The following is a 12,908-nucleotide window of genomic DNA, read 5'->3' as shown; positions in this document are numbered from 1 at the left end:
TCAGTGCTGAAGGCTAACAATGCAGTCCCTGTTAGCCAGGACAATAGTCTTATATAATTCTGACTTCAACATATATGAATCACAAATTTATATCACTTAAGGCATAATCAAAGAAAGGGGGATGAAAGTTATGACATGAGTTTTTATTCTTACTCTTTGTAAATCAGTCACTAATACTCTCCAAGCTCAAATAGCTTTCAATTTTGTCCTAGAATGAAAATCATTTAAAAACTATTAAAAGAATCCAAATTTGCCTACTCTCACTTAGACTAATTTGCTTTACTACTTTATAGAATCCTTTATCATGGAAACCCTTAATAAGGCTTTCTATGGTTCAATAGCAACTCTATCACAACCCCAAAGAATCCTTAAGCCTCTAGGCAATCAATGCATACGCTAAAAATGATTACATCTATTAGTACTAGAAATCTGTTATTGCTGGCAGCAAAGAATGTTTGCTACGAAAAGTTGGCCTACAGTCGATTTTTTTACTTAAATCTGGAAGTAGTTAACATATAGGCCTTCAATCCATAAAAAAATGCGTCTAAAATCTATATCAAGCCTGAAAAAATTTCCATAATTCGGCCTTCAAGTATGCTACCCTGCAGAGCAGCTGCTCCAACCCCTTAAAAAGAGAATTAAATCTTGGCATTTTCTAGATTTAGAGTCCTATATATTGAAGAAATATATAGATTTAGAATCCTTTGCAACTCTTTTTCCTCCCTTTTAACCTTCCTTTGAAGGCTGAGCTTTCCTTCCCTTTTTTTTTCTCTAATGCAGTACAAAGAACAATAGGGTTTCTAGAATTTCTTAAAGTTTAAAATTGGTATAAAAAATTTAAAAAAAATTCGCTTCAGGTTCAATGGCAACCTATTAACCTGTTATAACTGCTATAACGGCTCTGCACAGAAGGCCCAATTTCAAAGTCATAAATTGGCCGTTTTAAGTTCAAATATGCTAAAATAAATTCCTGTTCGGAAGCTCTTGAAGTCTACTTTGATGTGTAATTGGTTTCACTCAAAATTTCTACACGGTTTTTGAGTTATGGTCAATTAGAGCTTTTTGGGTCGAATCCTCAGCATGTACCACTAAATCTTAAATTCTAGTCTAATGCCACCAGTTCTTAATAGTCTTAACAAACACAAATTAAACACATTCACATAAGTATAAATAAAATAAAATAAATAAAATATGATATTAAATTTAGAAATGTATGGGGTGTCATAGTATTCCAGCCATTTTTTTGCTCCCTATCCTTTGGTCCTCCCCTCTTTCATCTGCTCTGTTTTCTGTGTCCTAGTCTTTCTCTCTTCCTGCACTCTGCCTCCTTGGAACCCTGCTTGTGGCCTCAGCATGTTCCACTGTTGCTGAGCCACCTTGTCTCTAGCTATCCAACTGCCACCTTGAGCCCTCCACCCTGATTGCTGACCATGGTTAGCAACTCCTTGGATCTGGATTAGTTTTGCTGGTCACTACTAATGCCTCTCCTCTATCTTCTAGTTCACCTTTACCCTTCTGGTTGGTGTTCTGTTGATGCTGTCTCTCCTTTTCATAATTTTATAGAAGAAATAAAATAGTTTTAAAAATGTAAATTTGTATCAAATAAAAGCTTAATATTAGTATTGTTTTTGAGTTCAATTTAGCTGCAAATAGGTCAGAGAGGTTCTAATGGTTCACTCCACAATTAGTTCGATCAAAACATGAATTTACTACATGAGCACTATACAGCTGTGGCAGCAGCAATGGTTAATGATGGTGTGCTAACGACAGGGGCATTAATAGTATTCACTGAAATAGATGTTTCCAGTATGCTGGAAATTAGGGTCTGAGGGATCTGTGGACTTGTGATTCCTGCAATCTTCTTGCATGGAGGTATTGTATGAATAGGCATACTTTCCATAGTCAGAAGTCTTCTAAGTTAATTGTTCTCTGTCATTACTTGAAGTTGGACTTCAATTTTTTGAATTCCATTTGAGCTTTTGATATTTCAATAACCATTGTTAATTTTTATATGTTCATCATCACTGAGCTTTCCAATATCTTTGGATAACCTTTGAACATAATCCAATCTGTTTCAAGTGGTTGTTTCACTTCTCTTCCAATAAATTGTCTAAATGATGCTACATTTTCTTTTCTAAATGTTGCCCTTTGTTTTGGGACATGTTATGGTCTCAGCTACCGTCCAGCGTTGACAGTGTTCGGTTGGCCAAGCTCTCTTTGATAGTTTTTCCTGTCAGTTCATTCTCTCTCTCTCCATGTGCGCGCGCGCGCGCGAAACGTGCATGCCTGCCATGGAGAACATATTTGTTTGTATTTTCAACCTGACGTCCTCAGCTCCCTGCCTATGTTGATCTCTTGTTCCTTGCTAGCACTGGCAAGAGTGGCACTGCAAGTGACTGGCCTCCTTTTGTATTTTCAAGTTGACATCCTTTGGTACCTATCTATGTTGATCTTTTGTTATTAATAGTTCTGGCAAGAGCTGCACTGCAAGTGACTGCTGCCCATCTCAAACTAAGATGGAAGTACTTACTAATTAAACATGTTTGCTTCTCAAACAGTGATAGAAGTGCTCCAGATATTTGTCCTGTTGTGGATATTTTTCCATCCTATTATCTGATGTTGTAGTAAAATGGAAAACATATGCTGATCCAAGAAATTCTGGAGGAAATGTGGACAGGTTGTGGTAAGTCATAATGGATAGGAAAGTATTAAGGCAGTGGCTTGAAATGGCGGGTAATGAATAGAGCTCTAGCAGGTAACTTGATGCAGAGTATATGTTTCACCAACTAGGCTAAATCATTATTTGCTAAACTTTATCTATAAGTATATGCTAATTAAGGTTAAACCGTTCGAAATCCTCTAGGACCTTTATACTTGTGCGCTCTCTCTCTCTCTCTCTGGCCATCAGTTATGTTGTTTTTAATTCTTCCCTTCTAATTTTGCAGGTGTGTAAGATTGAGGAACATTGGAGGCACCAAGCTGGTTTTACATGTGTGGAGTTTACAGACTCCGCATTAGGGCTTCGATTCTTGTACTTAACTTGTTGTGAGTTGTGAAAGCACAGGCTGCCATTTTTCTACCTGACCTCTGTAATTAACCATCTCAAGAGAAGAAATGAAGGGAGATGGCTCTTCTATAGTTGTTGTCAGGGGATTTTGTTGCTTGTACTCTCTGTGGCCATAATGCATTTATATTGGGGCTTCGAACTTTCTTACCGTTTATGTATCTGCCCTTTTCTGTTAACCATGAGGATGCTTTATCCTTTCCCATAGAATAAAAGTTACCTTCGTGAGGTCCAAATCCAATTCAAAGAGAAAGAACCAACTATTAGAATGAATGCATAAATGACGTTGAGCTTGATTTTGTAACCCAATTGTAGTGACAAACAAACACATGTAAATGATTCAAAGGGTTGAAAATGAAGATGATGTGGGAATGCAAGCTTGGACATGAGTCTACCTATGTCTTGATGGACATGAGTCTTCTCCTAGTCCTAGCTATGAGTCTGACATGGCGGGATAGAGCAAGGGAGCAGGCTCTAAGATGTGTCGTGCAAGCATACCAAACTTTGGAAGCATGGCCTAGCTTAAGATCATAAGGACTCTTTGATTCATGGGAAGAGGAGGCACTAACTTAAGATTACAAGGATTTGTTTGATTCACAGGAGGAGAGGGGAAGGTGTAGTCAACAAAAAAAAAAAGAAATTCATATTTAGTAGGAGTTTCTAGAAAAGAGAAATGAAAAAATAGCTTTTCAATGATAATAAGATTATCATATTTCATGAGAAAAAAAATTCATATAGAATATAGAAATGTTCTATTTTCATCGGCTGAAAATTGGGATAATTTTTTCTCCAACAATACTCTTCAGCTTTTAAAAAGAATGAAATAAGATCTTTTCTTTTATTAAGGGCATAATAGATATTTTACCTAATTTTTTTAAAAAATAGATGTTTAACGATTTTTAATATGCTAATTTTTCATTGTCAACTAAATATACAAAAGCCCTTTTTTCGGGCATCATATACTCAGGCATTAACTTTTCAAAAAAAAAAAAAACATTCCAATAAGAGAGAGCTCTTTCTGCGAACCAAATAAGCTTTTGGCAGCATTTATTTTTCTAAATTTTAATAAATATGGAGTCACCCATGGTTTCTTTTTACCCATTTCCAAATTAAATTGGAGTGGGAATTGAACTGAGCCATGTAAGCTAAAATCTACGTAATTCAACTCTAATCTCTGAAAACATGTAAGCATCATGAAGTGTTACTTCTCCGTAAAAAACTGTTTTTGTCTTTGCTTTGAATATGATGTTAATTTGAATTTGATAATAAGTTATGTGTGACAGCAAATGATAGGATGAGATCTATGTCATTGGAACAATTAAAGCAACAAGCATCTCATGTCTCATATTGGATGTCATGTGTTTGCAAGTGTTTCTCGTGTAACAAATTCTTAGATCTAAATTGAAATCTTTGTTTGCAACTACAACATAGTCTATCACCTAAACAGTCCATTTCATTTTTCATATCTTGATAACTCCAAAAAATAATCTATATAGGTGAGAAACTATAAGTTCTGAATTCTATCTTAGGCTTCTAGTTCTTTTAGAAAAAAGTAATGAATTTAAAAAGGAAGCTCTTCGTATTTGTCCCGATATACCAACAGTTTTATTGCTGAACCCGAAACTTTAAAGAAATCAGAAGTGCTAAAAGATTATAATAGAAAATATAACAAAATAGTTTCACTGGAATGTATGTGGCATCAGAACAATAAAAGGATACTGTGAGGGTCTCATGCTAGATATCAAGTCCTTATTAGTGTTTCTCGTGCGATAAATAAAACTAGATAGCTCGGAATTCTTCAATATAACTTGAACTCATTTTTACCAACTAGAATATAGCCCTTCACCTGAACGGTCCAAAAAAGTTTCTACATCCTACTCCCACTTTATACGATCACGTATGTCCGTTCCTGATAAACCAACTCGAATATGTTCTAAATTTCCTTGCGACATCTTGTATTCTTTTACCTCAGATTTTTAATTTTTCTTATAGAAAATGGGACAGATTCGAAAAAAGGTCCTCAAGTTTTTCCCATATGCTAATATTTTTATTATTGAACCCTGAAACGATACATAAATTAGTATACGGCGTTGGAACAATTGAATCAAAGTGCATCGCATGTACAACTTACTGGGAGGGTCTCATGTTGAAGCAAAGTGCTTGAAAGTGTTTCTCATTTGATAAATAAAAACAAATAATTTAGAATTCTTGGGTCTTGCTTGAAGTCATTGTAGGCAATTAAATACGGTTTTTACCTAAATAATTCACGTCATTTTTGACGTCTTGATCATCATCAACATAATCGTCTAATGTAGATGAGAATTTATTTCTATCCTCAACAGTCCAGACAGCGAGAGTTTCTTTTTTATTCCTGAACACTACTTTGAAGATGTTTTGATTTGTATATTAGTACTTATTTTCTACAAATTATTATTCATTTGATTGCTTACTGAGTTGTCTAGCTCATTATACGATTTTTTATTATTTTACGTATTGAGAGAATTAGCCTGATTGGGGTTTTCAATATCCGAGAGGGAGTAGTAGAATTTTTACACAAATTATCTTAAATTTGAGTTCATTTAAATTGATGTATTACCTTAGAATAATATTAAAATTGTGAGACATTTAAATGTTGAGTTAGTTATTGAAATAAAAATTTGCATATTATCATTTAGGATTATCCCGCCGCATGTTTATGATATCATGTTGCGACGTCCGGCATGCTTGTAGGGAGGGTTCTCTATGAGTATGAGGTAGTTAACACAACCTATGAACTCGGGTCGGGGGCGTGAGTCCCCTTTCTAAAGCTATTGCTCCATTTGAAAGTCTTTTCCTTCTTTTTTCTTCATACAACTTGGATGGCTCCATGTAGTGCCCAACCTTTTTTAGCCTCCGGTGACCTCCCACACTTTCATCCATAAAGTTAAAGAACATACAATTGCACATGTTGCATCATCCTGTGCTAAGTTTTTCTCTTTTGATAGAGAATTATCATAAAACTACAGTATATATGTGCGTATGAAGCACTTCCTCTTATTAACATCACATTGAAATAATGGAAATTTTAGTGACTTGTACTTAATCTAACCATACACTATACGATGTATTCCATGCTAAATATACTTTACATCCTCTAGACTTCCGATTTAAAATTGGGACAATGTTCAAATTTTTTTTTATGAGGATAATATACAGAGGATTGGCTAACAATGCAGCCTCAACTTTACCAAGCTAGTTCTCATGTGGATTCAGCAAGCTTCTGCAATTATCAATACTAATCCCAATATCTCACAGGAACATGTAAGTCATGTATGTCAACCTCAAATGCAAATAGTGTTACGGTAATAACAATAGTAGTTTCATGTAGCGACCAAGGATATGATTAAATAATCATCTAAGCTCAGGTATAAATAACCATCTAACTTTTTTTTACAGTGATATTTCGCTTAAATGTTTTAGGAAACAAAGAGGTATTTGGAAGGAAAGACTTGCAAGTTTTATTCAATTATTTGGATCGACAGGTGTCGCCAACATTGCATGGTGAAAAGGAATGAGGTCATACTCTTTAATGCAAGTCTCTCCTTGTTTTTTTCTTATTATTATTTTTTTTGGTACATCGATGCGTCACACGAACCGGATGTGAGTGCAGCCCATAAAGCCAGAGAGAATGAGAAAATACATCGAAGCCGACACTGTGACGTGAATATCCCAAACAAAAACTCCAGAGTGTGTGCCACAAAGGATGCCATCCAATCCACTACACTATTAACCTCTCGGAAGGCATGGGTAGCTCGGTGAGAGATGCACTCTCTCAAGAATCTGCGAATGTCATGTATCAGTCGCAACCTGCTTGCATCACAGCCTGACTCCTGAATCTATTCGATCACTGTGGTTGAGTCCTCCTTTATGATAATGTGATCCACGCCTAGGATATGTTAACAAAGACTCGATTCGATGGTAGCATCAAGAAGGATGGCAGGTATGGTGCCAGATTTGTTATCAGAAATCAGGAAGCCAGATTTGTGGCAGCTGGAGCTAACAGATCTTCGATAGGTTTGGGCGGAATGGGAGAGTGTTTTCCATGGGAGGAGAGTGCAAGGCAAGTCTCTCCTTCAAGCCAAAGCATTTATATGACCCTAATAGATAGATGGTAACCATCAAACTCATCGATCCAAAGTAACATAACATTTGGATGACGATGATGATACGCTTCACCGTATCAATTTGCAACCTATCGGCTGACCCGGAACCGAAACACAAATGGCGATGCAAGCAACGCCCCCAACCCCCGATCCCTCAACCCAGCCTCTAATCGCCTCCATCTCCTCCGTCCTCCAAATCCTAAATCCCCAAGACCCTAACCCTAATTCACCTTCCCCACTTGATCCCTTCGCCCCCCATCTCACCTCGGCCCTCCTCGCCGCCGTCATCCGATCCCACGCCCACCGCCCGCTCTCCGCTCTCCTCTTCTTCCGCTGGGCCGCCCCCCGCCTCCCCCGGCCCCCACCCCCCGCCTCCTTCCTCGCCCTCGCCGACCTCCTCCTCTCTCACCGCCACCTCTCCGCCGCCGGCTCCCTCCTCTCCTCGTCCCCCTCCCCCGCCGCCGCCGACCTCCTCAACGCCCGCCTCATCTCCGCCCACGGCGCCCTCGGTGAACTCCGCGCCGCCCTCCACCGCTTCTACCTCGGACCCCCGGGCCTCCGCTCCTTCAACGCCGCCCTTCGCGTCCTCGTCCGCGCCAACCGCCTCCGCCTCGCCCGGGCCGTCTTCGACAGGGCGGTCCACTCCGGCCCAAACCCCGACGTCGCCTCCTACACCACCCTCCTCCGCGGCTACTGCAAGCTCGGCCACATCTCCGCCGCCGAATCCCTCTTCAACGGCATGATCTGTACCCCCAATCGCATCACCTTCAATACCCTCATCGACGGCTACTGTTGCAAGGGTCTCATGTCCCGCGCGTTATCCACCGTCGGTCGAATGGTCCGCACCCCGGACTGCTCCCCGGACACGATCACCTTCACCACTCTGATCAACGGCTACTGCGACCTCGGCGATCTGGAAGAGGCCCAGCGGTGCATGGACGAGATGGTACACCGGTGGAAGTTGGAACCCAACATCATGACCTATAATTCCATGATCAACGGCCTATGTTCCTCGGGCCGGGTCGAGGAAGCGACGGCCATGATGACCCGGATGCGGCTTGAAGGGATCAGGGATGACGTCGCCACCCACACGTGTCTCCTGAAGGGGCTGTGCATCCTCGGGCGGCCCGAGTGTGCCGCAAGGCATCTTACCGCTATGCCCAAGATGGGAACGGATCCGGACGCGAGGGCATACGGCATGGTCATCATCGAATGGTGCAAAAGGGGAAGGCTCGAGGAGGCGTGGGGAATTATAGAAGAGATGAGGGGCAGAAATGTCATTCCGCATATTTCCAGCGTCAACGTCCTCCTACGGTCGTTGTCGGAAAGGGGAGAAATGGGAAGGGCGGTGAAACTTTTGAGGGATATTCCGGGAATGGGATGTTCTCCTAATTTCATGTCTTATAGCGCGGTGATCAATAGGCTTTGTGGGTACGGGGGCAGAATGGGAACGGTGGAGAAACTTGTGATGGAGATGATGAGGAAGGGGCACCGGCCGGATAGGACGATGTATAGTTTGATGGTGGAGGGGTATTGTGTGGATGGGGAGATTGAAATGGCCGTAGGGGTATTTCGGGGCATCATGGAGGAGGGCTTTGTGATTACTTTGGGTGGGTTTGAGGCTTTGGTCGAGGGGTTGTGTAGGAGTGGGAGGGAAGGCGAGGCCGAGATGGTATTTGAAGAAATGCGCAGGAGATGGGATGGGGTGGTGCTCGATTTTGAGAGCTATAGGAGGATTTTGGACAACCGTCTACGCCGATGATGGAGACCTTTTGCATTAAATGATCCTGATATTGCACATTTTAGTTCCGGTAATTACCTCTAATCATCTTCATGATGCTATTCCCATGGCCCAATCGGGTCAATCGTTTGGTTCATGAAATTTTTCTTCTCACAAGAATATTTTTTTTTGAGAAACTAATTTTTGAGAACATGATGGCAGAGAAAATAGTTTTGGCATATTTGGTTAACGATGAAAAAGTGGCATTATAGAGTGACTTATGTTTGGTTGAGAATTTATTTTTTTAGAAAAGTTAAGTAAAATATCTATTATAGCCTTAATAAAGAATAAGATTTTTTCTATAGATTTTGATAGCTTAAGAGTAGTTTAAAAAAAAATTCAATTTTCGAACGGTTGAAAAGTAATTTTTCCATATCTCTCATGAATTTTTATTTTTCATGAAATATGAAAATCTTATTTCTATAAGAATGCTACTTTGTGGACTTGTTTGGTTTGCGAAAAATGAAGAGAAAAAAGTATGGTCAACGGAAAAACAAAGTAAAACCTTTTGTTTGGTTGGAGTTTTCAAAGGATAGAAATAGAAAAGTGGTATTCCAATAGGAATAAGATTCTCATGTTTCATGAGAAAGAAAAATTAATGAGAAATATGAAAAAGCTAACTCTTGAGTCAACAAAATCGATAGACAAGAGCTTTTCTTTTATTAAGGGTATAATATATATTTTACATAATTTTTTGAGGAATGCAGATGCTCAACCAAACATAAGCTAACTGAAATGACCGTCTTTTCATGGTCAACCAAATATGTCGAAGTCATTTTTTCAGACATCATATATCAAAAATCAGCTTCTCAAAAAAAAATATTGCGACAAGAAAAATTATATTCCGTGAGTTCTTCTCTTTCTCTTTTGAAAACTTCAGTCAAACAATTGATCTTCATTTTTCGTTGACCACTTTGTTTCTTCTTCTTTTCCTGTGAACCTGCAAACCAAAAGCTTCCTTAAAAAGCTCGATATTTCTGTCTGCCTGAAGGATTTGAAGGTATATGTTGCAGGCTCCATTCTGATATTCCAACAGAAGGTGCATACATCTAGACATCTAGAACTTCTGATCTGTGCTGCGCGACAGTGATCTGGACGAACGATACATGAACGACCCACATTTCTTAGAGGCATCAAAACCTTGCACTCACTTCTTCCGAGTGAGATTGTTTTAGTTTCCTTGGGGTTTTATGATGAGAGTACAATTCATGTTAGGATAGCGGCTGAAGATGACACAGAACCACAGACAAGTTACCGCGCTGTTTCTGGAATCTAGACGAGCGAAAATGAGCAATTCTGAAGTCCCCAACTTTGGCCAGGATCATCAGTCAGTAAGAGGTTCAATAAGCTTTGAGAAGGCTCAACCACAATCCCAAAAACATAGTTCCTGCTTTTGATCCGAGTATCATTCCCATTCATTTCCTGCACCTTTTGGAAGCTGATGTTTCATATCCTGGTATCACCATGGCCACAAGCAAATTGCAACAAAAAATGGGCACCAGGAAAGAACAGATGATGTGCATCACTGTAATCTAAGGTAACAAGTTATATTGCTGCTGCAGCTACGGAAAAGTAGTTTCTAGGAAACAGTCTTCTCATCTATCCTTACCTCTGCTCAAGTTCATGTAGGTATGCCCTAATTAAATGACAGGTCGGCATGAAGCAATTGCTGACTCAAAGCCAACCAAATGACATGAGGTTTAACCTTTCAAGCATCAATTGGTGCAGAACTTAATAATTTACAAACTCAAGTGTGAAAAATGGCAAACAATAAACCAAACATTGTATGAGGTTAGGGCACATCTTCAAGCTTTAAGTATGGTGTCAGTCTCTGTTCAGGTTGCTAATTCTGAGCGCATCAACACTGGTGGGCTACTTGTATCCTCCCAGAAAACGAGCTAAAAAAAGGTGTAGTTTAGTCTCATCCTTGGAATGGCATTTCCTGCAAAATAAGCTGTTTGCATCCAAAAGTCCAGCATGAGGAAAAAGTTTGAAGATTATTGGAAATACAATACATCAGAATATAATAACATAAGCAAACCTATCTTGTACGCGATGTAAAATGAGATGAAAAGACCATGAATGAAAATTTTGAGTCAACAACTTGCAATATACTTGTGTCGTAGAACTAACAGACAACATGCTGGTCTGCTGCACGCACTGAAGATTGTAACATAATTACTACTAGTCGAAGAGATGCCCATGAGTAACTCGTCCCAAAGAGAGATTCACCAGGTATGAGAAACTTACAAAGACAATCAGAAAAGAGACAAAGAAAGACACTGCAAGTCATATGTAAGACATGACAATTAATTCTGTTATATTCGATTCTTTCTAATAGAGCCTCCATGGTTACTCTAAAGACTAGACAAGCAGGAAAAAACATGGAGAATTCACCAAGTTAGCAAACAAATTTGCACAATAAAAGTCCAACTGAGATGATTATAGTAAAACATTTATAATCATGATCATCTAAAAATTTTCTAATTATTTAGGATCAGCTTTATGAATTCTAATTAACCAAGTATTCCTATCTAAGGTCACTTCTATTGTTATTCTAAGTTTTCTACATCCTTCATCACAATTTTTATCTATATTAACTTAGGACCTCTTCATTTCTTACAACTACAAAATAAACTAGAGTATCTCTCCTTATAAAGTCTCTTTATGATACATATTTATAATTGTGGCACATGCTACTCAATGTAAATCAAACATGCTAGCTCGGAAACCACAATACATACCAATTAAATAAAGCAACAATAGTGGAAAATAAATTAGGAGAGGTACATTTGATGTTTCATTGGACATGTCAAACTTTGACAAATAATAGGTAAAATAGAAGTTTTCAAACAAATGAGAAAGTCAAAGAGGAAGAAAAAATAAAAAAAATCATGATTCTTAAATAAATTCAAGATTCTTATCACCCATCCTTTGGTGAAGATTTAGCACCAAAGATTGAGATCCAACAACAAAACCAGCTGGCTCTTGCATTTTCAAGCAAGATTTGCTAAATTATGTTTGCAATAATATTTTCTTCAAGCAAGCACTTTCTTATCCATGCTACATGTTAGGGGTAAAAGTAGACTAAATAATATCCAAAACTATTTTTGTTTTCTAACCTATTTAAAAAATAGATATAGATATGAATAGAATACTATTCATCCCAAAACTCTTTGTAGAATTAATGCTGCTCGAGTTCAAAAGCATTTGCCACCTCTCTATAGCTCTAATTATCAGATCATCATTTCAATAGAATTCACCATCTAAAAAACAAAAATTATTGCATCTCTTTCACCACTTCTACAGTCAGCTTTATAAATATCTATCACTAATCTTTCACTTCAGATATGCTCCATTCCGCCATTCCACATGCATAATATGTTACATAGGCTAGGCTTATTCCAGCGGCTATTAGTCAGTCTGTGAAATAAGAAAAGCACAAGACAAATGGCTACTCTATTACTTTAATTAGACTTCGCTTGCCATACAGTAAAAGAGAGTGCTTTTCATTACAAACACAGCTTCAGCACCTATCCATGCGTAATGCTAATTCCATCCCTAATCATATTCCCCTTTGCTAGAAGTTGGCTGTCCAATTGAGGTGACTAAGCTGGGGCTGCTGATAGGCCCCAACCTGGGGTCCCGGAGCTGCCACCCCAACCCCAACGCTCCCACCCAGGGCAGGTGCGGCCAATGGATGGGGACTCGTAACGGAGGCAAGCTGTGGCGGATGGTACAAGCCCGGATATTGTACATGAGAAGACTGTGCTGCAGCATTAAACGAAGCATGGCCAGCATGGGTGGGCATGAAAGCTGCAGGAGGTGCTTGCCCTGATAAACTGTAGTATGGTGCAGATTGCAAGCTCGAAAGCTCTCGTTGCGTCTGAATCCAGATGTCAGATGTATCTGCCTGTAACAT

At 39.1% G+C, this 12,908-nt stretch overlaps 3 protein-coding genes across 14 annotated transcripts in view; 2 read left to right on the top strand and 1 right to left on the bottom strand.

Moving 5' to 3' along the window:
* UBP26 (ubiquitin-specific protease 26) overlaps window positions 1-3,317 on the top strand; it is a 35,431-nt gene extending 32,114 nt beyond the window's left edge. For 3 of the 4 annotated variants that reach the window (XM_008793671.4, XM_026805246.3, XM_026805245.3), the window contains exon 15: window positions 2,946-3,202. The gene's annotated coding sequence lies outside the window, so the exon portion shown is untranslated. Of the gene's footprint in view, window positions 1-2,945 lie in introns of all 4 variants that reach the window. The other variant, XM_017843196.4, reaches the window with a different exon arrangement.
* A 3,889-nt stretch (window positions 3,318-7,206) lies between these two features.
* On the top strand, window positions 7,207-12,266 carry LOC148703321 (uncharacterized). Of its 2 annotated transcripts, none has more exons than XM_088721426.1 (2): window positions 7,207-9,017; window positions 9,941-10,724. In XM_088721426.1, the coding sequence occupies exon 1, from the start codon at window positions 7,325-7,327 to the stop codon at window positions 8,966-8,968; it is 1,644 nt and encodes a 547-aa protein (XP_088577552.1). In that variant the 5' UTR covers window positions 7,207-7,324; the 3' UTR covers window positions 8,969-9,017; window positions 9,941-10,724. The 2 variants fall into 2 exon arrangements, with proteins under 2 accessions (XP_088577552.1, XP_088577551.1); XM_088721425.1 differs by having other exon boundaries at window positions 7,208-9,017; window positions 10,000-12,266.
* LOC103708646 (uncharacterized) overlaps window positions 12,211-12,908 on the bottom strand; it is a 23,930-nt gene continuing 23,232 nt past the window's right edge. For 5 of the 8 annotated variants that reach the window (XM_026805248.3, XM_088721421.1, XM_039129403.2 and 2 more), the window contains one exon: window positions 12,211-12,899. In XM_026805248.3, the coding sequence (XP_026661049.3) occupies window positions 12,567-12,899 (333 nt within the window). In that variant the 3' untranslated portion in view covers window positions 12,211-12,566. The remainder of the gene's footprint in view (window positions 12,900-12,908) is intronic. The other 3 variants (XM_088721424.1, XM_088721422.1, XM_088721423.1) reach the window with 1 other exon arrangement.

The sequence above is a fragment of the Phoenix dactylifera genome, chromosome 5 (assembly GCF_051530095.1).
Source record: "Phoenix dactylifera cultivar Ajwa chromosome 5, Ajwa_hap1_PhDact_Kaust_v1.1, whole genome shotgun sequence".
NCBI classification, from domain to species: Eukaryota; Viridiplantae; Streptophyta; class Magnoliopsida; order Arecales; family Arecaceae; genus Phoenix; species Phoenix dactylifera.
The sequence above is the reverse complement of the archived record's forward strand: the minus strand, read 5'-3'. Positions and strand labels throughout refer to the sequence as shown.

Bases quoted from the DNA above. Each gene is read 5' to 3' on its own strand.
- LOC148703321 (XM_088721425.1), top strand. From the start codon at position 7,325: ATGGCGATGCAAGCAACGCCCCCAACCCCCGATCCCTCAACCCAGCCT.